This window comes from Myxine glutinosa, chromosome 9 (assembly GCF_964187855.1).
Source record: "Myxine glutinosa chromosome 9, kmMyxGlut1.1, whole genome shotgun sequence".
Taxonomy (NCBI): domain Eukaryota; kingdom Metazoa; phylum Chordata; class Myxini; order Myxiniformes; family Myxinidae; genus Myxine; species Myxine glutinosa.
The window spans coordinates 94,254,589-94,279,585 of record NC_136269.1 but is presented as its reverse complement, the minus strand read 5'-3'; the positions used below and the strand labels follow the sequence as shown (position 1 = coordinate 94,279,585).

Below are 24,997 nucleotides of genomic sequence, written 5' to 3'. Positions count from 1 at the left end.
ACTCCGACACCCTTCCTACACACAGCACAGGGCCACTTCCCAGTTCTTTCTACCTCACCACATTCTTTACCACTTGCCATCACCTTCGTCTTTCCGATATTCACCTTCAGACCTTTTGTCTCCATACATTCCTTCCACTTGTTCATCTTTTCCTTCAGTCCATCCATACTTTCCGCAATCAACACCAGATCATCTGCATACAACAACTCCCACGGTAAACCCTCCTTTACGTTCTGAGCCAGCACCTCCATCACAGCTACAAATAGTCGTGGACTTAGTACCGACCCCTGATGCACTCCCACCTTCACCTCAAACTCACCACTGTTCCCGCCCTTCGTCCTTACAGCTGTGCTCGCTCTTTTGTACATTGCCATCACTACTCTGATCAACCATTCCTCCACTCCTAACTTCCTCAATGCCCATGTCAATACTTTGCGTGGAACCCTATCGAATGCTTTCTCCAGATCAACAAACCCAAGAAACAACTTCTTCTTCTTCTCCATGTACTTCTCCTGCAACTGCCTCACAATGAAAAGCTCGTCTGTCGTTCCTCTTCCTGGCATAAATCCAAACTGCATTTCGTCGATCTTCACTTTCTTCCTTATCCTCCTCTCCACCACCCTTTCCAATACCTTCATTCCATGCTCCAATAACTTTATCGCTCGGTACGAGCCACACTCCAAAGGGTCACTTTTCCCCTTGTATAGAGGGACGAGGGTACTCAGTTCCCACATCCACTGGAATGCGGCCTTCTTTCACCACCAGATTACAGATCTCTGTCATTCTCTTCACACCCCAACTTCCTGCTGCCTTCAACATATCTCCCACAACACCCGTCGGCCCTCCCGCTTTTCTACCCTTCATTGCTTTTATCGCTTCCTCAACTTCCTTCTCAGTTATCTTCTCTGCCGGTCCTAAAACTGGGTTACTCTCTATGTTGCCATCCCATTCATTCTCTGTATTCAACAGCATTTCCATATATCTTTTCCATCTTCCTTTAATTCCATCTGGGTCGACAACGATTTGTCTCACTTCATCCTTCAAGCAACTCACCCCCATCACATCACACCTCTCTTTCGCTATCTGCTTTGCAATCCTGAATACTGCTCTCTGACCCTCTTCCAAATCCAAGCGTTCTCCGAACATTTTCCTTCATGCCTCCTGCGCCTTTGCTACCTCTTTCTTTGCAGCCTTCCTGGCTGCCTTATAACTTTCATGCTCTGCTGTTTCTGCTTCCGTACCCTTCGCCTTCTGCCACTCCTTGAACTTCTTCCTCTTCTCATCAATCCTCTTTCCAACTTCATCATCCCACCACCATGTTTCCGAGTGCCTCAGTGGTCCTTTTGTCCATCCACATACCTCACCAACGGCTCCCAACAGACTAGCTTTCATTGACATCCAACCACTTTCAAGCTCAACCATATCATCCTCGACCCTACTCAGCCTCTCTTTTAATGCCTCCCTTACTGTCACCTCTTTCAACCTCCACACCTTCATTCTCGGTTGGTACTTCACCCGCCGAGTTCTCCTCGCACCTTTCACCCTTATGTCGCAGACAACCAAGTGGTGCTGTGAAACAGCCTCCTCCCCCGGGATCACCTTTGTGTCCCGGAGGTGCCCCCTATCTCGCCTATGCACCATCAGGTAGTCAACGGTTGACTAGTCTTGTACATACGTCTTGTAAATGGGGCTTCACCAAACATGTGTGTGAAAATTCTATACATGTAGGCCTACTCGTCATGTTGCCTTGATATTTTGGCATGACAGCTTGGGCTAGCGTACAGATGGCGGGCGATGATTTACAGTATTTGTGTACAGTTGCAATGCAGATTATGCTTGAAGATTCAATGCAGATTATGCTGTACATAATAAATACAGCAGTATTAGAAGAAACATGTGCGTGTTTGTTTCCCATAAATTCCAATTAAAATCAGTGCTGGTCACAACTTATTTGCTCGGAAAAAAGTGAAAAATACATAATATTGGCAAGGTGCTAAAAAAATAATTGGCACTCGGCCAATAACTCTTATGGTACTTTTATTTACTTTACTTGTCCAACATCATGCTTGAAAAAAACCTTTAAACCCTAGAAATTGATTCTGATTGTAAATTACTGGTTGGTATTTTTTGCGAAATTTTCTAGATTTCCTGGCATGAAAAGTTGAAAAACTTGACATTTTGGGGAACACATGAATATTTAAATTTTTGTTTTAATGAATTTGTAATTGCCCAATTTGACCAACCCTGATATTTTATGAAGGTACAGGGTTGGTACTTTAATGCTGCAGGTATAACTCAAAATCCATAATTTGAGCATCTGGTACAAGAATCTGGTAGCGTGACACATATGTAGAAGTGCATTGGAGATTAACTCATCTACAATTTTTAATAAACAGGAAGCAAATTCCAGCGTGGGGCTCATGTGAAAAAATTCTGACTCAACCCGGGACTCAAACCCATGGACCTCATCACTTACGCGGTGACTGCCCACTGAACTATTGAGTCTTCGGGATATCCTCAAATATTTCCCACATTAACACTGCGAGCTTTATATATGGTCGTCGATGGTACGATTGACTTAAACATTTGCAGACACAGATCATCGCGTAATGAACGCGATGGTAAAATTCTTTTTTAAATCATGTTAATTTGTCTAATTATTGCTGAATTAGTTATGCAATATGTGCATAACCATGTGCCAAAATTGCAATTTTTATGTGACTATTAATTGTCATGTCACACCTTTATGGTAAGTCCAATTTGGGCGTATGTGATATCAAAATGTATGCAAGACGCTCGAGAAAAAGTCATGAGAGGACAATTTGAAATCCCAAGCGGCTGCAAAAAAATTGTGAAAAATGTCGTGAGGGGTAGGGGGAAGGACTCCCAGCCACCCTCTCCCCCCTCCCCCCCAATGCAGTTAGGGTTAAGTCACCAGTACACTCCCAATGCATCCCTACTGGAGCGGCAGGAAGGGTCATGTTATTATCCTCTCTGGGGTATATAGATAACATTAGATCTAGGTTCGTGCCTCAAGAACGTCGGGTTTCCTCCCTTTCAGTTTAGTGTTAAACAACAGTAGTGACTGTTTCAAATGGTATTCATACATGTTTGTGGTTTATAATTTTTTAAGCCTCCACCACCGAAGCAATTATGTTTTTGGATTGTCTGTGTGGCTGTCCATTTTTGCGTCTGTGATAGCTTTTCGTTCCCACAATAACTTAAGAATGGCTGAAGGGATCGAAGTCAAACTTGCTCCAAGTATTATAATGATGTAAAGATAAACTGATTAAATCATGAGGGTCAAGAGATCAAAGGTCAGAAGTCCCATTAGGTAAAACTTCTGTGACGGCACTAACGTGTGAATCAGTGATGGGATTTTGACCAAACTTGGTATAAGTATATATTATGATGCAAAGATGAACTGATTCGATTTCTGCATCAAGAGGTCAAAGGTCATGTCAGGTTGCCAGATGAAGGGATCTAAGTCAAACTTGGTACAAGTATGTATAATGATGTAAATATATCATTGTCCTGCTGAAGTGTGAATCTCCTACTCGGTTTCAGATTCATGGCTGACTCAAGCAGGTTTTCATTAAGGATTCTCCTGTACATTGCATCATCCATTGTCCCTTCTATCCTCACAAGCTTGCCACTCCCTGCTGATGAAAATCAGCCCCATAACATGATGCTGTCACCACCATTATTGACAGTAGGGATGGTGTTGACTGGGTGTTGCAGTTAGGCTTGCACCAGATGAAACCCTTTCATTTTAGACCAATTTTTTTTTTTTTTGGTCTTATCTTACTACAAAACATTTCTCCACATGCCTGCAGTATCATTAAGATGCAAACTCCATGCGAGCATTTAGATGCGTCTTTTTCAGTCATGGATTCTTTCTTGCCACCTGTACATAGAGGCCAGCTTTGTGAAGGAAACAGGATATTGTTGATTTGATGAACACTGACCCCCATCTCAGACATAGAGCTTTGCAGATCTTTTAGTCTTTGTTGGATTTAGTGACATCCCGAACGAGTTTCCTGCTTGCCAGGCTGCTAAGTTTGTATGGGCCACCTGATATGGGTAGAGACTGAATGGTGATACGTCTTCACTTCTTAATTATGGATTTCACCGAACTCAAAGGGATCATGAGTGACTTTGAAATCTTCTTATAACCCTCTCCTGAATGGTGCTTCTCCACCACTTTATCTGACTTCTTTGGAAAGCTCCTTGGTCTTCATGTATGCGTTGTTGTTTAACCAAATTAGTTGCACCTTAAAGCTCCTTAGATAATTGGGGGAGCTTAATTTTAAAATGAAACCACTGATTTACATACAGGTGAAACATATTACCCTTATTTTTTTAACCTTTGAAACAAATAATTTGCTCCTGACGTGATTTAGAGTTAATTAGGCAAAGGGTTTAAATATACTCAGAGGCAAAAGTTATTGTGACATGGAATTTTTTCATTGGTAATCTTGTGAATGAATTTTTGGATTTGGACCAGAGAAAGAGTGTGTTAAAATGGTCGAAGAAACGCAACCAAGCAGTTGCTGTTCGAATTGCACGAAATTTGCAAGAAGCATGACATATTCGAGAAAAATGGCCACTTTAAAAGGCCAGACAACCAGACGCTTATCATTTCCACTCAATGCAGTCTTAAGAAGTGCAGAAGTCAGAAAAACACCTCTATTCATCGTTCTGGAACAAGTTCGACATGCCACGCCTCGGGGAAATGGTTCTTAATTAGAACAATGTTAATGTGTTACCCTGGATCCTGGACCCTGGATGTTACCCTGCAAGATCCCCTGATTTGTCAACCATTGAACACGTCTGGGATGAAATGGAGCGACGTTTACGACGTCATCCGAATCCTCCAACAACGCTGCAGGAACTCCGCCAAATCCTTCCTCGGATATGGAATGATCTTCCCCAGGACTTTCATCGACGTTTAGTGGCCTCAATGAGGCGGAGGTGCCAGGCCTGCATCAATGCACAAGGTGGACACACTCGCTACTGACCGTGTGAACTTGCTTGTGAAACCCCTCTTGTGTTGTGGCTCATTTGCATATGCCAGGTGCGCTGTTCTTATGGACTGTTGATCGTTACCATACCTTGAAACATTTGTCTTTCCATGTAATAACATTTCATTCGCGGCAGTAAAAGTTTAACACTGATTCTGTTTGTTGTTTGTGTGTCACAATAACTTTTGCCTTTGAGTATAGTTATGCAATGAAGAATCATCTGATTTTCTCTCTTAATCTAACTTATTGACATTTTATCTGTATGTTTTTAACTTTACTATTTTGGCTGTAGTTTCTGAAGACTCTATATGTTAAGTTTGATTTGAAAGCATCATGAGATAAGCTCAGGTGGCATGAAAATCTGAAAACATTGGAGGGGGTGAATACTTTTTCAGGCCACTGTATGTTGTCACATATGAGGCCCACTAACGTGATATGCCTCAGCGCCGGGATCCTTTGTCACAGGAAACGGCTGTTCGATTCTAGCCTACTACTGCGTTTGGTTATTCTACAACTTCACCAATACCCAAGGTCGCCCAAATGAGCTGAAATTGATGGCACACACACACAGGAAGCAGATGGATCGAACACTTTTCTTACCTTTTTAAAGGTTTATTTATAATGAATGTGGTGGAAAATGTGGACGACATGAACATTTTGCAACAAACCATGTGAATCAACAGATACAAAGAGGGAGAAGGAACTATGCAAACGTATACACGATTATGAGAATGAATAAAACCACACCCACACTTTGGTGCCACAAATCACACTTGTACAACATTAAAATTGCAGACAAGGACTTTCCTCTATGTGTGATGTAGATGCAGGACTCCCTGCCGCCCATTTTTGATGCAGGATCGAGACGATGAGAGCCAACTATGAAGTGAGCCAACGAAGAAATGAGCCAACAATGAAGTAAGCCATGACAAATTAAGCCAAAGGTGAAGTAAGCCAGTGACGAAGAGCAACTCGGGCCCTGCACCCTGAATCAGCCCTCGTGGCCCTCCATCCTTTCCACTGTGATTCTTCTCCTCACTCATCCTCATGCACGCCGAGGACTCTGGTGTCCCGTTCTCTCCTCCTCCTTCTCACTTCTTCTTCACACTCCAGTACTTTTCTCCTCCTTCTTTGGTCGTCTTGGACGGAGTCCTTCTCCGGGCCGTCCCGCCCGTGGGACAGCACCAAAGAAAATAAATACATTGCCTTCTTCCGGGCCCTACAGCTCATTATACTGACTAACACTGGTCGGACAGATCATGATGGCCTTTTTGAAGTGTGTGGCATGTGCGAGCCAATGAAGAAATGAGCCAACAATGAAGTAAGCCTTGACAAAGTGAGCCAAAGGTGAAGTAAGCCAATGACAAAGAGGGGCACACCAACCCACCATTTGCCTTCTTCCCTCCTCTCCTTCATTCCTTTCCACATCAATCCTTCATTCCTTCCCACATCAATCCTTCATACGATTTTCTTACACCAGAACACCAGAGTAAATGTACAAAATTCACATTGTTCATCAATAATTACTAATAATTATTTATTTAATAGTGTATAATAAGTATTTTAGGTTGTTATTACAGTTAATCCTTATGAGGTTATCTCTTCTCAATTATCGAAGAGTGAACTTATTAAATGGATCGCAATGTCCGGATGTCTGTCTGTCCGTCCGGTCATCCGTTAACTTTTTTCTATATTTGCTACTCCTCCCTTGTCACCAAGCTGATTGTTCTGAAACTTGACATATGAAAACAAGACAGTAGCGACACAATCAATCGGGCTTCAATTTTTCGATTTTACATCATTGGGGCTTACAGGGGGGCCTCCAGAACTTCGGATCTCTACTCATCCATTATTTACTAACCGATTGCTCTGAAACCCAATACAGCCTCTCTCACCTCTCTCACCTCTTTCCTCTCTCACCAGTCATGGCACCTCAGCAAAGGACTTCTGTGACTCACTGGGATTGACACAATCTGTCAATTTCCCGACCCGGATCTCAGCCAATGGAGTATCTTCTCTTCTAGACTTGGTTATGACTAACTTCCCTGCTAATGTCTGCTGCTCTTCTTCTGCTCCAATCGGTTCTTCTGATCATGTGCTTGTCAAAGTGGACATCTCTCTGGCCATTCTCAGAGAGCCTCCTCAGCGTCGACGAGTCTGGCATTTCACTCAGGCCGACTGGGACGGTCTTCAAGCAGCCATCAATCGTCTGGATTGGTCTCCCATCTCCACTGCCTCTGACATCAATTCTTCCTGGGAATTCTTCCAAAGCAAACTGATCTCTCTCATGCACAGATTTATCCCATCTCGCCTTCAGTTGTCTTACCCTTCCTCCCGTCCATGGTACACTGAATCTTGTGGTGAGGCAGTTGCCCTGAAACAACTTGCCTTTGCCTCTTGGAAGGCTAATCCAACTGAAGGAAATCTCAGTTCCTTCCACCAAGCTCGGAACAAGTGTGTGTCTACCCTCAGGAGTGCCAGGAAGCACTATCTCTCCTCACTCAAGAATGAACTCTCAAACTTGTCTCCTTCCTCCAAATCCTGGTGGTGTCTGGTCAAATCCGTTTCTGGTGTTTGTTCCCCCTCCATCCCCTCCCTTACCTCAAATGGCCACACAGTTGACATCGCACGTGACAAAGCCGAATGCCTCAACTCTGTGTTTGCCTCAAAATCCTTAGTCCCAAACCCATCTCTCTCTGTTCCCACCTTTCCCAGTCGAACCAAACTGCTCCTGGACTCTGTGACCTTCTCTCCTGACAAGGTGGAGGAGTTTTTGTCAAACCTCGACTCTGATTCTGCAACTGGACCAGATGGCATCAGCCCACGGGTCCTAAAATCCTGCTCTGCCGCTCTATCTCACATTGATAGAGATACTTATTTCTTTTTATTTATGATATTATTATATTGATAGAGATACTTATTTCTTTATTTCTCACGAAATCTATCAGATTTCGTTATTTTCCTAACCTTAATCTCTCTGTTCTTTTCACCCTATCTTTTGCTCAAGGTCATCTGCCAGCATCCTGGAAATCAGCAAACATTACCGCTTTACACAAAAAAGGTGCAAAAACAGATCCTTGCAACTACAGACCAATCAGCCTGCTCCCAATTATCAGCAAAGTCATGGAATCCATCATTGCTTCGGATATGAAATCTTTCCTCTTCTCCAATGGCTTGATCTCTGATCATCAATTTGGTTTCAGACCAGGTCACTCTACTCTGGACATGCTGCTTCTGCTGTCTCAACAATGGATGGAGGTCCTCAATGCCAAACAGGAAATCAGAGCTGTCTCCCTTGACATATCACGTGCCTTCGATACGGTCTGGCACCCAGCTCTGCTCACCAAACTCTCCTCCTATGGTATCCATGGAAATCTCCATGCATGGCTTGCGGACTTCCTCTCTGGTCGTAGTCAACGTGTGGCCCTGAATGGATTTCTCTCATCTCCCCTTCCCGTTCAGGCTGGAGTTCCCCAAGGCAGTGTGCTGGGCCCTGTGCTTTTTCTGGTCTTTATCAATGATCTCTCCGACTCTCTGGAAAATCCTCTGTATCTCTTTGCTGATGACTCCACTCTCTGCCGCTCCATTCCTCTTCCCTCAGATCGGCAGTCTGCAGCCTCCTCACTCTCTGAAGACCTGGACAAAATCACAGACTGGTCAAACATGTGGAACATGTCTTTCAATCCTGACAAATCTCACACTCTTACTATGTCTCTCCGAAAAGATCGACTGGACAACCCTCCCATCTACTTTCTCAACAATCCTCTCCAAGAAGTTTTGTCGCTCAAGCTTTTGGGTCTCACCATCTGCCATGATCTTTCTTGGGAAAACCACATTTCCAAGCTGGCCTCCAAAGCCAGTCGCCGACTGGGCATCCTCTGTCGTGCGAAGTCCTTCCTAGGCACACCTGAGCTCCTCACCACATACAAGGCTTTCATCCGCAGCTCAATGGAATACTGTTCTCCCCTATGGGCTGGTGCTCCTGCCTCACACCTGGCTCGGCTTCACGCTGTTGAATCCAAAGCTTTCAGAATCATTGGAATCTCCCGCGATGAAGCTATCTCTGAGGGCCTTTCACTCACTCACCGCAGGCAGGTAGGTGGTATTTCTGTCTTCTACCGACTCCTCTCCGGCCTTGCTCCCCCAGCTCTCTCTGTGCTCTGTCCCCCAAATATTCCTACAGGTCGCACAAGATCTGCCAGCCACCCTCTGATGGTTAAACTGCCGAAATCTCGGCTCTCTGCTCACCTTCACTCTTTCATTCCTCTTTTCTCCCGCCTCTGGAACAAACTCCCACACTCACTTCAATCACACTCCTCCCTCCAGGTCTTCAAAACAGCTGTTCACCACCATCTCTTATCTTCCCCCATCCAAAACCTTGATCTTTTCTACCCCCACTAATTCACCCCAGATCCACCTTGTTTGAAATTCCAACTTCTTTCCTGGAAGTCTTGGCAGTGTCCATATGTTTTATACCTCTCCCACCCCCCCACCCCTTCCCATGCCTCCCCCCCAAAGCCCTCTCCCTCCCACAGTTCTCTCGATGTCTCCATGTCTCTCGGTCCCTGCTCTCAAATGTTGTGTTTGTGTCCTTCCCCCTCTCTCCCCATCTTGTCTACCGCTCCCGATGTTATTTGTTTTGTGTGTCTGTTTGTCTTTCTGTGTGATTAATGTTCGCTCTTTCACGAGCCTCGATCTTGTATACAAAAAAAAAAAAAAAAAAAAAAAAAAAGCCCTTCTACTCGATGGTCCATAGGATCGATTGGTCCAAGACTTTTCAATTTCGTATATGGGGCCCTCCCAGGGGATCAGGGAGGCTCCCAGAGGCGTCCCCCAAATCATCAGAGGTCTGAAGTATAACCTCAAGGGATGACCATCAGCCCACTCAGGGATATTTGTATAATTCACGGACATGTGTGTGTGTGTGTGTGTGTGTGTGTGTGTGTGTGTGTGTGTGTGTGTGTGTGTGTGTGTGTGTGTGTGTGTGTGTGTGTGTGTGTGTGTGTGTGTGTTCGTGTGTGTTCGTGTGTGTTCGTGTGTGTTTGTGTATGTGTTCATTTGTCACGCAACTTCTCTTGCAGTTCTGGTCCGATTACATCCAGACTTGCTACATTGGATCACCATGACAACAATTAGTGCATAGGGTTGTTTTTATCTTTGCTGGTGGTCTTGGGGAAGGAAGGGAGACACAATTCTCTATGTAAATATGTATTGTGTAGCGCCGCTCCAGGTGGGAGAGGGTATTACAAGTCCCCACCCTTTACAGTACAGTATTCCTGTCTCCATGTTTTCCAGTGAAGTGAGGTGTTTTGAATTACACAACGAGAGGTATTTTGAATTACACGTTTGATTCAGGATAATAACCCAACCTCCCCTGGCCACTTCCCTAGGGAACGGGTGCTTCTAGTGTATGTAATTCTTACTGTATGTCCTTTGAGTTGGTGCGTCTATCCTGGAATTAGTGTGGGGGGGTTAAATCTTTGAATGATTTCCCAGTTGCAGTCACTTGTGTAGAATTGATTAAATTTGAATGCATCTATATTATCATGAGAAAAATAAAACATTAAGTTAGGTAATTCAAATACAGTAATGATTTTTGAGTTATGGATTTTTTTGAATTAGGATTGAATTTTGAATTTGAATTGAATTTGAATTATTTTTGAATTTTATAATGATTGATTTCTTTTTTTTGGATCTTCATATTGATTTTTTTTAGAATTTTGAAGATGGCCTTCTGATTTTTTTTTTGTTTATACTGGTATTTAAGGGTCATGAATTAGCTTTGGAGATATAACACATACAAACGTCAACAAGGATAGTAGTATATACTCATACAAGAGACGAGCATACAGTACATGGAACTTGAACCTGGGTTTGCTGGAACATGAACTAAGGGTTCAGATAGGAACACTAAGAGGCAAACCCAAGAATGTAGAATTTTTCAACTTTTTGTTCAACTACATTCAAAAAATTATTCATTCAGTGGCATGTTTGAGCAGCTGTTGGATGTAGATAAATTTGAGATGCAGACCAAATATTTATGATGTTAAATGATTAAGTTGTGCATTTATCAATATGGTCACTAGGAGTTAACAGATTTTTTTTTTTTCCTTATACAAGTGTCAAAGCTCATGGAAGAGCTCAACTACAAAGGGCAGCAGTTCTACAAACTATCAAACAGTATGTTGAACCCGTGCAGAGGTTTCTTTTCAACCCAGATATGTTTCCCACCAGGTTTGCTTGCACTTGACGGAGGATGAGACTCTCTCGGGATCTCTAGAAGAATTTACAGATTTTCTGGCCTCTCCCAAGGAATATGCAGCCAGCCCAGTGCTGAGGGGACCTTCCTGGGCCTGGTCCAGTGTTTACGGCCAGAGTGTGACGTGGAGTCCGTTTCCAGATCCTCTGGTAGACAAACACAGCACGGAGGTAAATCACAATTCAGAATATTACTTTTCCTTGCAGCTGTCCCAGGGAACGATGCATTTTATAAAACAATAACTGGTATATTTGGAGGTTGCCAATTTATTTAGATTAGACATCAATGTGGCAGAGGGATCGTTATGAAGGGTGTTCCCTCTGATTCCATGTACAGCACTGGAGCTAACTAAAAAACCCGGGTAGTGCAGCAACAAAGATGATTAGTGACAACAATGTGAATCATCTCACTATAATTCACCAAATGTCTGTCCGTCTGTCCGTCTGTCTGTCTGTCCGTCCATCTGTTCCCAGGTACCACAAAAACGGCTGAACCGATCGCAACGAAATTTTAGGTGGGTAATCCTGGGACCCCCTGGAGTAAAATAGGCTATGTTGTTTTTCCAATTTTTTTTTCCAGTTTTTCCAAACACGATGGAATAATATTTACCAATATGAACAGTGATGTGGCTTTTATTGAAATTCTACAAATACTGTTTAGATTTTGATGACTTGCGTGTGATATGATTTAACGGATGTTTATATAAATCGTTTAAAATGAAAAAAGCCTTCAATTTCTGAAATTTTGCCTTTTCATTTGGGCCTCCCAATTGAAGCCCCGCCCGTAAGGCGGGTACCGTTGCTAGTAATATGAATACAAAGAAAAGTATTGTTGAATAATCCATTTTTTTGGAAGGGACCTCAAGCCAGTTGTTCACCTACAATTTAACCAATGTTAAATATCTCATGGTTTTGGAATCTTACACAGAGGTATAGAGGTCTTGCTTTGCCACTGGTATCCTGACCAAATTGGTTCACCAGAGGACCATCCTTTTGGTCTGTAAACTTAGCTTTGGCGGTCCCGCAAGGAGGTTTTCTTCTCTTGCAATCCAGGGAGCTTCAATAGGTAAACTCTAATGAAAGATGCCCGGGTCGGTGTTTGTAAGAAGGTGTGCATTTTCGTCTTGTGTCCACAGATATCGTGCGACAAGCCAGCAGGTTCAGCAGCTTTGCATTGGAGGCCAACTCTGAGCCCACAAGAGCCTTCCCTGAGCCCCTACCAATACGACAGGTAATTCAGTGCTACGGGCGAATTCGTTTCGACATCAATAATTCATCCATGGATGTCAATGGGACCACGTTAAGCATCAGGAGGGATCTGCTTCAGGACTTCCCGTGTGCTCGGATATCACCATGAAAAATGAATCGGAAGAGGTAGCAGTTCCATCGACCCGCAGCCATTTGTTAAAGCAAAGCCAACCAGTTTTGCCTGCAGAGTGGAGTAAAATATGCATCCTTCATGGGAAGAAAACCTTGAGACAATAAAACTGTGATTTATAAAAAGAAACCTCGGGAGATTTATGCGCAATGATTCGGGAGGTAGCCACGCATAATATTGGCACAAGTCAACCACAAAATATTACATATTTGTAATCATTTTTAGATTTCCATGACACATAAATACGATTGATACCTCCAATATTATACCATTACAATGGACTTTAGGAATTTACTTATTTTCAGAGGGAGAAATATTGGCGGAGAGGTGGTAAAAGACAGAGTAGGTACTGACATGCCTGCGCTGTAAGAGGAACACACCTTGTGCTTTGGCGTCATTGTGCTGGATTACATCTATGCTGAGCACTTTGGATTCCACAGGATCCAAGAAAGACAGATGTGATTCTGGAGCTGCAGTCTGTATTGTAGGCGAGACCATCTTTGTTCACATTTCACATTTTAACGTCCTCCACAACCCCTCTCTGCAAATTATACTTTTGGAATGTAATATTTAGGTGGCTCTAATTTAAGTATTGCGGAGGTTCAGACTTGCTGTAATGTAATGCAAGACATCTTGCCACCATAGGTTTGCCGGAATAGAGCTGATGTCTGGGACTCGACGCAAGATTGCAGCTCAAGACGCCACCGCAACGCTCAAGGCATGGCTCAACGAGCACTGCAAGAACCCGTACCCGACCAAGGGCGAGAAGATTATGCTCGCCATCATCACGCGCATGACGCTCACGCAGGTTGGTGGCATCGACATGATTTAGAACTTAGCTGGTCCCTTGTTATATAAATTTTACCGTTTAATTTGCCCAACGTTATTATTATGCACAATATGACTTGTTATAGATAAATAGGTGTGGAACCATTTGACAAAGGGAGACCATAGTGAGATGGGTGATTGGTGGTGAAGATCATGAAATAAGGAGAGAGAGGGGAAGTGCCGTCAGAGAGCATTTGGAACTCTGTGAATATGACGGAGTAATGAGTGGGTGTTGCTCATCCAAGTTCGAGGGTAAGATCTACCATTGTAGTCATGTGCTTAGACCCAGGAGCATGGCAGGTTGAGCATATCCCAGTGTTCTGAGCCCAAGCTTCTGACAAAAGAAATGTGACCTTGAGCCATGTTCTTACCACTGCTGACTCTAAGATCTGAAATGAGACTGTCTTCTATCCATGTCATCTTTGAAATCAAATCTTTCCTGACAGACACTTGCACTTTTGTCTTCCTGAGCCATATGGATACTGACACCAATGAACATCTGGATGCAGCTATATGCCACAATTGCCTGCATTGATGCAAATGATGTTTGTTACATTTTGGCCGTCACCAGGTGCATCTCCTCTGCCATAATTTTGACGTGGGTGTTACTAACACTGCCAGCTGCACCGCCTTTCTGCCAATGATAACTCATTTATTCCTCTCTCTCTCTACATCGTTGTGGAACTTTTCAGATTGCAATACCATTAGCTTCTGCACACTGTTGTCAAGAAGAACCACATGAGTCTCCTGTACAGGGTCCGGTAAAGTTCCGGTAAAGGTGGTTTAGGTCCGGTAAAGTCCGGTAAAGTGTTGTGATTTTAAAAGATTAACGATAGAAGGTGGTTTAGGCTTGATTAACTGTTATCTTACTTCTTATCTTACTATAATGCAGTTATCGTGTATGTGGGTATGTATGTGTGTATATATGTATGTAGCTGAAATAGCACCCCCTGATCATGTGTGTGCTAGCCCAGACATGGATGGGAAACAGAATCTATAATTCAATTGTAACGATATAAGTGTGTGCACACAAAATCATTTAATTTGAAACAATTAAATAATGCAACTATCATGGAACGTGTTAAATGAGCTGTTTGAGAAGTGCAGTACTTAAGTGTCGGTCGTAGATTGGCCCTTAAGCTCGTAAGGATAATTCAAGATTGCATTTGTGGATTTTTGTTATCGAAATAAAAACATTTATCTTGTATCTAAACATTGTAGCATGGTTTGTCTTCCATGTGCGAGTTTGGCCTCCAAACCTCTTGATTGTTCAAACTGATTGTTAACTGATCCCCTTAACTACACACCCATCAGCTTACTTCCGATCAATCATCAGCAAGGTCATGGAATCCATCATCACAGTTGATATGAAATCCTTCCTTTTCTCCAACAACCTCATCTCATATCACCAATTTGAATTCAGACCAGGTCACACTATCTTGCACATGCTGCTTCTACTCTCCCAACAATGGATGGAGGCCTTCAATATCAGACATGAGATCAGGGTAGTCTGTCTGGACATATCCTGTTCTTTGATACAGTCTGGCATCCTGACTTTCTCTCCAAATTCTCTACCTATGGCATCCAAAACCAACTCCACACATGGCATACTGATTTGCTCTACTCTCGTAGCCAACATGTGGCTCTCAACGGAATCCTTTCATCTCCTCTCCATGTCAAGGCTGGAGTGCCCCAAGGCAATGTTCTGGGCCCTCATTGAAAGGCCCTCACTGTCTCTCTCCGAAAGGACCGTCTGGCAAACCCTCCTATTTACTTCCTTAACAATCATCTTGAGGTAGTTCAGTCATTCAAACACCTGGGTCTCACTATCAGCCATGATCTTTCTTAGGCAAACCACATTTCAAAGTTGGCCTCCAAAGCCACCCTCCGACCGGGCATCCTCCATCGTACAAAGTCCTTCTTTGCACACCTGAACTCCTATCGCAACTTGATGGAGTACTGCTCTCCCCTCTGGGGTAGCTCCCCTGCATCACAACTTGCTTATCTTGATGCCATGAAAACCAAGGCCTTTAAGATCATTGGAATCTCCTGTGATGAAGCCTAGTCTATGGGCCTATCACTTTGCCATCGCAGACAGGTCAGTGGCCTTTTTGTCTTCCACCACCTCCTTTCCGGTCGTGCACACTCTGCTCTTTCCATGCTTTGTGTAACAAATGTGTGTGTACTGGGCAATTTCTGAGCTGATCAGACTGATAAAAGGCATAGAATAAGGAGAGAGAGCGACTGTCACGTTTTGTTTATTATCATATCCAAGTAGGTTCTGGTAGGTCTTAGGTGTCTTGGAACATTGAGAAAGCTTCAAGAGCAATCGCTATATGGTGACTGGCATGAACCTCATCGATGGTTAAGGATGGGAATGTATAACTTGGCCAGATGCCAACAATAAATTTCATCTTAACATCTACTAGCAACATATTGGAGTTGATCCCACTCTCGACAGCCCAAAGGCAACTGTGCTACATCTGCGCCATCTTGTCAGACCCAGCTACTCTTATGCTTGGGACAGGGAATCTTCTTTAAAGGTTTGGCTTCCTGTGCTCTCCTTAGAATATGTGGATTTGCCTTCCACGTCGATTATGAGCATCATTACCCAAGTCATATCACTATCCAACAACGAAGTGCAATTCTATTCTGTTTATTGACATGCCTCTAAAAATAAGTTTCCAAATACTCGTATTCACACCAATTTAAGGAGTTTTTAATATTTTTTTGTATTTAGTGGTTCAGACTCGTGGAGAAGCTTTGTACATAGAGAACATTCAGGACAAGGGCACAATAAGCGTGTACTTCTACCTAAAATTCCAAAGACAATAGCAGACAATGGACAAACCAGTGTACATTATAACGGATGTGAACCTGGGATGGGATCCCAGCATCATGAGCTACATGTTCAAGAGGGAACGTAAAACAGGCCAGCCCATTGTTTCATTGTGCTAATAATTGCTTTAATGCTTGACTAATATAATTTTGTTATGTTACTAATAATGACAAATGTAATGCTTGTTTTTCACAAGGTCTCCAACTGGTTTGCAAATGCCCGCCGACGTCTCAAGAAGGGAGAAAAGGGCACATTCCCATCAGATGAAAATACAGCCTGCCCAGAGGCAGGTCGCAATGCAGGAAATGGAGATGAGCCAAGAGGTAAAGAAAAACTTCAAAGCAGTTCTAAGCCCTACGTAAGGGTATCATCCAGGGTGGTCCAGGAAATTATGATAGTTTTCTTTTCTTTGCAGGTTAGCATTGATTGCTAGTGCCATACATCACATCATGTATTAAAAGAGTGTAATAGAAAGTATTTTCAGTAGTTTTTTGGGCATGCCAAATGGATGTCATCGATCATGTACAGAACAAAAGAGTAGGAATGTGCTCTTGTATTATTTTTTCGCTACAAAAGCGAGAAGAGAGTGTGATTGTGATGTAACAACAGCACAGAGCTTTCTTTGGTACAAGACAGGGCACCATATACAGAAACAAGATTCTTCAACTTCATAAATAATTTGACGAGGAAGACACTGAGCTTGAACCAAGAAACCCTCAGCAAAGACCAGCATGCATGCCAGAAAGGGTGTAGCACTTTGACCTGCAATTAATCACAGTCCTCCCAAATCAACCAGAAAGGTAAATCAGCAATTAGGAATTTGGTTGACTACAGTTTCTCCACAAGATAGGCTTTATATATGATGTGATGTATGGTGCTAACAATCACTGCTTACCAACCGCAAACAATGAGAAACATCATTTCCTGAGCCACTCTGTACAGTGCCATCAGAAAGCATTCACACCCCTTGACTTTTTCACATTTTGTTGTTACAGCCTGAATTTAAAATGCATTAAATTGAGATTTTTTTTGTGTCACTGATATGCACATAATACCCCTTAATGTCAAAGTGGAATTTTTTTTTTTGATATTTCTTTACAAAATATTAAAAAAATTAAATACAGAAATATCTAATTTACATAAGTATTCAACCCCCTGAGTCAATACTTCATTGAAGCGCCTTTGGCAATGATTACAGCTTTGAGTCTTCTTGGGTATGTCTATCAGCTTTGCACAGTTGGATTTGGGGAGTTTCTCCCATTATTCCTTGCAGATTTGCTCAAGCTCTTTCAAGTTGGATGGGGAGCGTCGGTGAACAGCAATCTTCAAGTCTTTTCACAGATTCTCAATGGGATTCAAGTCTGAGCTTTGGCTGGGCCACTCAAGGACTTTCACGTTCTTGTTCTCAAGCCATTCCAGTGTTGCTTTGGCTGTATGTTTGGGGTCATTGTCCGGTTGGAACGTAAATCTTTGGAACGCAGTTTAAGGTATTAGGTTCTCCTCAAGCTGAAAAGCAAGTTCAAGTCTAAGGTATTCACTGCATTCTGTAGCAGGTTCTCTTCAAGGATTTGCCTGTATTTGGCTCTATTCATTGTCCCCTCTATCCTTACAAGTCTCTCAGTCCCTGCTACTGCAAAGCATCCCCATAGCATGATGCTGCCATCACCATGCTTCATGGTAGGGATGGCGTTAGATGGGTGATAAGCTGTGCTTGGTTTCCGCCAGATGTAACACTTTGCATTCAGGCCAAAGAGTTCAATTTTCGTCTCATCAGACCACAGAATATTTTTCGTGCTCTCAGTTTTTCACTTGCCTTTATGCAAACTCCAGGCATTATGTTATGTGCCTTTTTGTCATGAGTGGCTTCTGTCTGGCCACTCTCCCATAAAGCCTAGATTTGTGAAGTGCTGCAGAGACTGTTGTCCTTCCGGCAGGTTCTCAGGTTCTCCCATCTCAGCCAAGGAACTTTGTAATTATTTCAATGAGGTCATTGGGTTATTTAGTCACCTCACTGACCAAGGTCCATCATGCCCGCTTGCCCAGTTTCGTCAGACGGCCAGCTCCAAGAAAAGTCTGGGTAGTTCCATATTCTTTCCATTTCCTAATAATGGAGCTCGCTGTGCTCTTGGGAACTTTCAACAGTCTATAAATTGTTTTATACCCTTTCCCAGGTCTATGTCTTATCACAATTCTATCTCGGAGTTCTACGGACAGTTATTTGGACTTCATGGTAGAGTTTCTGCTCTGACATGCACTGTCAACTGTGGGACCTCATATAGAAAGGTGTTTCTTTCTAAATCATGTCTAATCAATAATTGAATTGGCTACAGGTGGACTCCACTCAAGTTGTGGAGACATCTCAAGGAGGATCAAAGAAAATGGGATGCACCTGAGCTCAATTTGGAGTGTCATAACAAAGGGGTTGAAAACGTATTGCCTCAGGACATTTCAGCTTTTCATTTTTAATTATTTTGCAAGAATTTCTAAAAAAAAAAAATTGCACTTTCACATTAAAGGTATTATGTGTGGATCACTGGATCAGTGACAAAAAAAAATCTCATTTCAATCTATTTTAAATTCAGGCTGTAACGCAACAAAATGTGAAAAAGTCAAGTGGTGTGAATACTTCCTGAAGGCACTTTCTGAATAATTAAAAATGAAAAGCCAAAATGTCTTAAAAGTTGATGGAAGATTTTAAAAAATTGTATAGTATTTATTCAAAAACATTAGCAATGGTGTGATAGAGTTACATTTCTAGATCCGTACTTACTTTGACAACAGCTTATTTTCATTGTTATTTCATACAATCTTGAAATGGTGTTTCAGTAAAATTTCCACTCCTGTTCTCCTTCACCCTTGCTAACTCCATAACCCCTTTTACTTCCCCCCTCTCTTCTTCTCATACTGCAATGTGTTTATGCAGTTTTTTGTGTGCATTTCCCCCTTTATAATGGAGATAACAATGGACTGACGTCTCCAAAGTTGTTGGTTCAAATGGCGTGAAAGAGAACACTATTTAGGTTATGGATTATAAACTTCTGGAAACAGAGCCAATCTCAAGAGAATTGACTGTTAATACCCACAGAGCAACTTTGGATGAGCACTAAAATGCTATATGTAAAAACGCATTGTTACCCCAACCGCCTCTAGCTGATTACAAAAAGTTGTTTCCCAAACATGCATTGGAAATGTTTACAAAAAATTAAAAAAAAAAACTTAGTTGATATATTGATTAAAGAAAAGAGAATCTGAGTTGAAATATTGATTCCTTTACTGCCACCATTAATCTTTCTTTTATTTTTTTTTAAACCAAGCAGAATATGAAGGTGTAACAGATGAAGAGCTGCCTTTGCCGAATTTACAAGACTTTGAAGCAGGGTTTGGTGACCAGAATACATCACAGACAACTGTCATGGAATCCTCTTCAGCACCCAAGAGACAAATGCCAGGCACTCTGAGTACCGCTGAGCTACAAAGCAAGAGAAGCTTGTGCTTTGAAAGAAGCAAAAGCTGTCATGAAATGTGTGATAAGACAGGTGTTAGAACTTCAGAAGGCAAGATGTCTGCAGCTGGCGGAAACTTGGAGCTTTGCACTGGTCGAAGCATGATAAATGCACAAAGTCCTTATTTTGTAAAACCAGGAGATGGTGGAATTGAAACGCACAGAGGAGACGACGAACAGTTGGCGTCAGCATGCATGAGGTCTGGTCAAGCTAGATTTATGTTGAACACAGACGTTGCTCATCATGATTCTCTTGCAAAGAGAGTCAATTCCTGGTCACTGGCTCACACAGCTGTCTTTTGCTGTCACCAACCATTCTCTGTCTCAAGGGAACCATGCAGCCAGCCATGCAGGTTGCAGAGTTGGGTGGATGGAAAGCTCCAGGCCGAGCCATGCCGGCTACGTGGCATGCCCGTGACGCACACTACGGCTCCTGAGAATTTTGTGGTCTCTCCTAACATTGGCGCAGGCTGTTTAACCAATAAGAAGGTTTCGGCCTACTTACCCATGCCAGACATACTGCCCCCTCCATTGAATTTCAGTGCACCCATACTAAAAGCTGATTAAGCTCACAGAAACTGCCAATCATAGTTATCCGGAAGATAATTTTTATGGATTTTGAACAAATACATAGTGTAAACTCAAATCAGCTTAATTTGTAGCATTGCCAATAAGTAACATGAATGGATCCAGAATTTTTATTTTATTTAAGATAGTGATGTGCTAGCAACAAGTTGTGAAAGGTTTTCATTTTTTTTTTCTGGTTCCAGGGTCACTTTGTGTTATTTAAGAACGTTAATCTTATTTGTCGGCAGCATCTGCGGTGATATTGTTTGAGAAAAGCAGAACACGAAACTTATGAGGCGATGAATTGAAGTTGGATATTATGGTACAAAAACACAGTATCTCTTCTTGGGAAATTACTCTAATCTAAATTAATAGCTACTTCTCTCCTGGAAATAAACAATAAATTAAATTATCTGTAATTTTACTCGAGGCCTTATCAGTCACGTTGTTGTCTGAGTCTTCCACTAATGAGAATATTCTCAACTAATTGCAGGAGTTATTCTTTATTTCTGGCGGTAGTGGGTGTGGTGCAGTGTACGGCCTTGCAAACTTCAGGGTACCCCTTCCTTTAGATCTACCCCTGAGTGATTTTTGCCCATGATTATTAAATATAGAGTACTAGTGCAGATAAAACAAGAAAGCAAAAACCATGTTTCAATATCTCCTGTTTATTGGTGGTGACTTTGATAAACGATTAACTTTGTATATATTTTTTAAAGCATTGCATTCATTTGATTCTTCATTTAATGACGGCTCAAAATGGCTTCATACTAAATCAATGTGGATATTTCACTGTATTGTATGTTTAACAAGTGTTGATCGATAAATGTCTTGTCTTACTTTCCTACAAGATAGTGATGGATTGTTTTTTAATTTGTTTTTTTAATTTGATTGCATAATTTAATTGTCAATATGGATTTTATAAATATACCATATAAAAGTGTAGTTTTAAATATAAAAGTTTTCTTCCTGTGAAGTAAGCAATTTGAGAGATTCGTTTTGGTTTTTTTGATTTGCCGTAACTTGTAGGAAAGTTTTGCAATTATTGCTATACTCCCCAACTACATTGAAACTTATTGTTTAGAGTGATGCTGTTTTCATATTTCTGTTTGTCAATATTCAATTTCTCATGAACATTAACTCCAACACATTATGAGTTTTAAAAGTGAATTACGATTGAAAAATTACCAATGATCTCACTCATACTTTTAGCAACATTAGACATCACATTGAACACATTTAAACAACTGAGATCAAGAAGAAATACCAATTTCAAAAGTTTTGTCTGGTGGTGGTTCATGTGCAACTTGTGGCTGCTTGGCTGCATCATTTTTCTGCGGGCGCAGCTGTGCTGCTGACGCAATTCTCCCCCATTACCAATCATTAACAGATATAGATTCCGCAGCAAGCTACTTCATCCTTGTGGCTCGTCAGCTTGTAACCATTTTTAAAATTGTCAGTAAATGTTAGGTTAAAACTTAGCCTTACACAATATTTATTTATCCTACATTTAGCAAACATATCTCATTGTTTTGTATGGCCAATAGTATCAACCCAGAAAGACTGCCATACTTCCCCCTTCCACCCAAACATGATTAATTTACCTAACATGAGTAAAGATCATCATTTAAAACTTACCATTTACCCTGTGCAATCCCCAGATATGACTTTCCAATCAGTGTTAAGAAGCACAAAGGTTTGGATAGAACGCACCATCTTCGGCCTTTCATGGACATACCTCGCCAGGGGTTTTTGTTTTATGGACTCTAACATACAGTATCAACTCTTTGGACGAGCTTATCAGGAAATTCTCCAACTGTTTTGTTGTGCAGAGGCGCACCCCTTTCTCGCATGTTCACTCACAAGTACTTTCGGCTTCTTTAAAACTTTTTTTTAGTCGTTTTGTTCTTCAATCCTTATCTGCGAGGCCTGAAAGATGTCTCGGCTGCCCCGATTTACTTTGTTACCAGAGGTTTCCGTGCATGTGCATCAGGAAGCAATCGGGGCAGAAATACGTCATTTCAAAATTTCAAAATTGGCATATTCGCGTATTGGTGGTGCCATGTAACAATTCAAGGCTCAGACCTCACCTGATTCAAACTTAATTTGTGCCTCATGAATGCACTGAAATGAGTACTCAAATCAGTAGCAGTTCTTTTGAGACTAGATAACCTACTCCATGATTTGTGAAACTTGTAAATTAACCAGAGTACTCATACACATGTAACTTTCTGCAACTTACATCATGTGTTATTTACAGTTAGAAATATTCCCAATCAAGCAGATCAGATTATGGTGCCTTCACAATTTGTATGTTTTATATACATGATCACATCAATCATTTTATGAGAAGCACACTGGCAGAATTTCATATAGAAAGAAACGGTGCAAACTGCATGGGAATCTACCCGATCATAAGAAAATCACTTTTGACTGCATGTGCATAGCAAACAAGTATGAATTATTTATATATATATAGTACCTGTATATCAAAAAATGTCTAAAATGGCAAACTCCTCTGAAGATCCCATTCCAATTTTTTTTTAAGTATAAAATTTCCAAAACATTCTTTCCTGTTTTTAGCAGTTTCTTTTCACTGGTCATAAATTTTTGGCTCTTGTGAAGTATACAATAACACGTTTTGAAATCTCCCCTTACAACAAGACATTAATCTGTGTTCAACAAGCAACTGGGAAGATTTATGTTTCAGGGTGTGTTTATAATATGTTAGTGGGCATGTGAATATGGCACACGGAACATTGGTTGTGTTATGAATATGCCTTTTAATATTGTCACATGACTGGGGATCTGTCGATGACTGATAAAGAACTTGGAAGGCTAAGCAACACCCTCAAAGGAAGGCACAATGAAACCGTACCCTCTTTGGCCGAAGTCCCCGATTACAAGGCGGATTCAACACCTTTAATTATGCAAAATGAAAGATGAGATCATAATCCAAATTTGTGAGATGTCTTTATTATTAGTCTCACCCCTAAGGGGATGCACGACTATTGCAATGTGTCTGTGTGTCTGTCTGTGTGTGTCTTCGCGTCTATATATTTTCGCTTTGAAAATATTTTCTCTACAACTGTTTGTCCGATCGATGCGAAACTTTAAATGTAGGAGGAACTTCCCATGGAGAATATTTTATCGCTAAGTCTAACATCATAGGTCACATGGTATGGCAGCCATTTTAGATTAAAGCATAACAAATTGGATATCATTTTCTATGAAACTGCTCAATGAAAAAAAAAGAAAACTCATGTATCATCAACTCCCCTTGGGATATACAAGGTGATAAGGATGAGATCATCGGTGAAGTGGTATTCCAGCCATAATTGGTTGAATTTAAATCCTTAGCCAAAAAATCTGAAACTTCATATATCTTATCTATGATCCGATGTGAATAAATAATTAAATTTATGACTTCATCGGTCACGTGGTATGGCAGCCATATTGGATGAAAAACAATTGGACAACATTCTCTCTGAAACTGCTCATCAATTTTTTTTAACTTGGCATATCAACTTCCCTGTGGGGTATTTCGGGTGACATCAATGTGGAAGCGGTATTCCAGCCATAATTGATTGAATTGACATTCTTATCTGAAAAATCTGAAAATTCATATATCTGATATATGACCCAATGTGAGTGAAGAATTAAATTTATGACATTCATAACCCATGCCAAGGAACTATGTGACATCATATGGTGTGCATGGATGATACGGGTATATGGGCCATAATAGCAGTGGGCCATAATAGCAGTGGGCCATAATAGCAGTGGGCCATAATAGCAGTGGGCCATAATAGCAGTGGGCCATAATAGCAGTAGGCCATAATAGCAGTGGGCCATAATAGTAGCGTGTTCAGTTAACGATGATATTTATATTCAGAATGAATGTGCGAGGTGAGACTATGCACTCCACAAGTGCTGTTCTAGTTACAGATGTTTTCATTATAATTATTGAAATCCCAGATCAAAAGCAGAATTACACACCAATAAATAATACAAAATTGCAAACCCAGCCTTAACAAGAATGAGGAACGAGTTTTTCTGGTGAAGCCTGGTGTTGATCTGCGTCGTTGAACAGATAGAACAATGGATGGAATAAACAGGAAGTTGATTGAAGTATACTCATCACCATGGGAATCAAGGCGAGGCTGATGTTTCAGGCGTTAACCCTTTGTCCTTGTCTTAGCCTCTCCTTGCTTCTGACGCTCTTGCTCTGATGAAGCCTTAACGCCTGAAACTTCAGCCTCTCATTGCTTTCCACGGCAGTTAGTATACCTCAATCAATGTTCTGTTGATTTCATCCATTTTTCCAGTCTTAAAAAGTTTGGTAAAATAAACCTCAGAAATAGTGTCAGGATCATAATTTGTGTATTTTGAGGGAGCCCAGCAGTACATTTGTTTGATTTTCATTACACGAGTCATATTATTACTTTATTTTGCTTGGCACTTGTGCTAAAATATCCCATAATTTGGTGTTAACAACTTGTTGGGTGATGTTAAAGAAACTGTAAAAGCAATATTTTAAACTCTTTATGTTTTGTAACAAATTGATCAGTACATTCCAAAGAAAACTGCATTTAGAAAAC

General features: G+C 41.5%; 1 protein-coding gene across 1 annotated transcript in view; it reads left to right on the top strand.

Annotated features, from left to right (window-relative positions):
• Positions 1–23,577, top strand: part of LOC137435220 (uncharacterized) — a 28,086-nt gene extending 4,509 nt beyond the window's left edge. The window contains exons 2-6 of the mRNA XM_068128807.2: positions 11,259–11,453; positions 12,419–12,513; positions 13,306–13,468; positions 16,524–16,650; positions 19,645–23,577. Of these exons, the coding sequence (XP_067984908.2) occupies positions 11,259–11,453; positions 12,419–12,513; positions 13,306–13,468; positions 16,524–16,650; positions 19,645–20,396 (1,332 nt within the window). The 3' untranslated portion in view covers positions 20,397–23,577. The remainder of the gene's footprint in view (positions 1–11,258; positions 11,454–12,418; positions 12,514–13,305; positions 13,469–16,523; positions 16,651–19,644) is intronic.
• Positions 23,578–24,997: the final 1,420 nt, after the last annotated feature.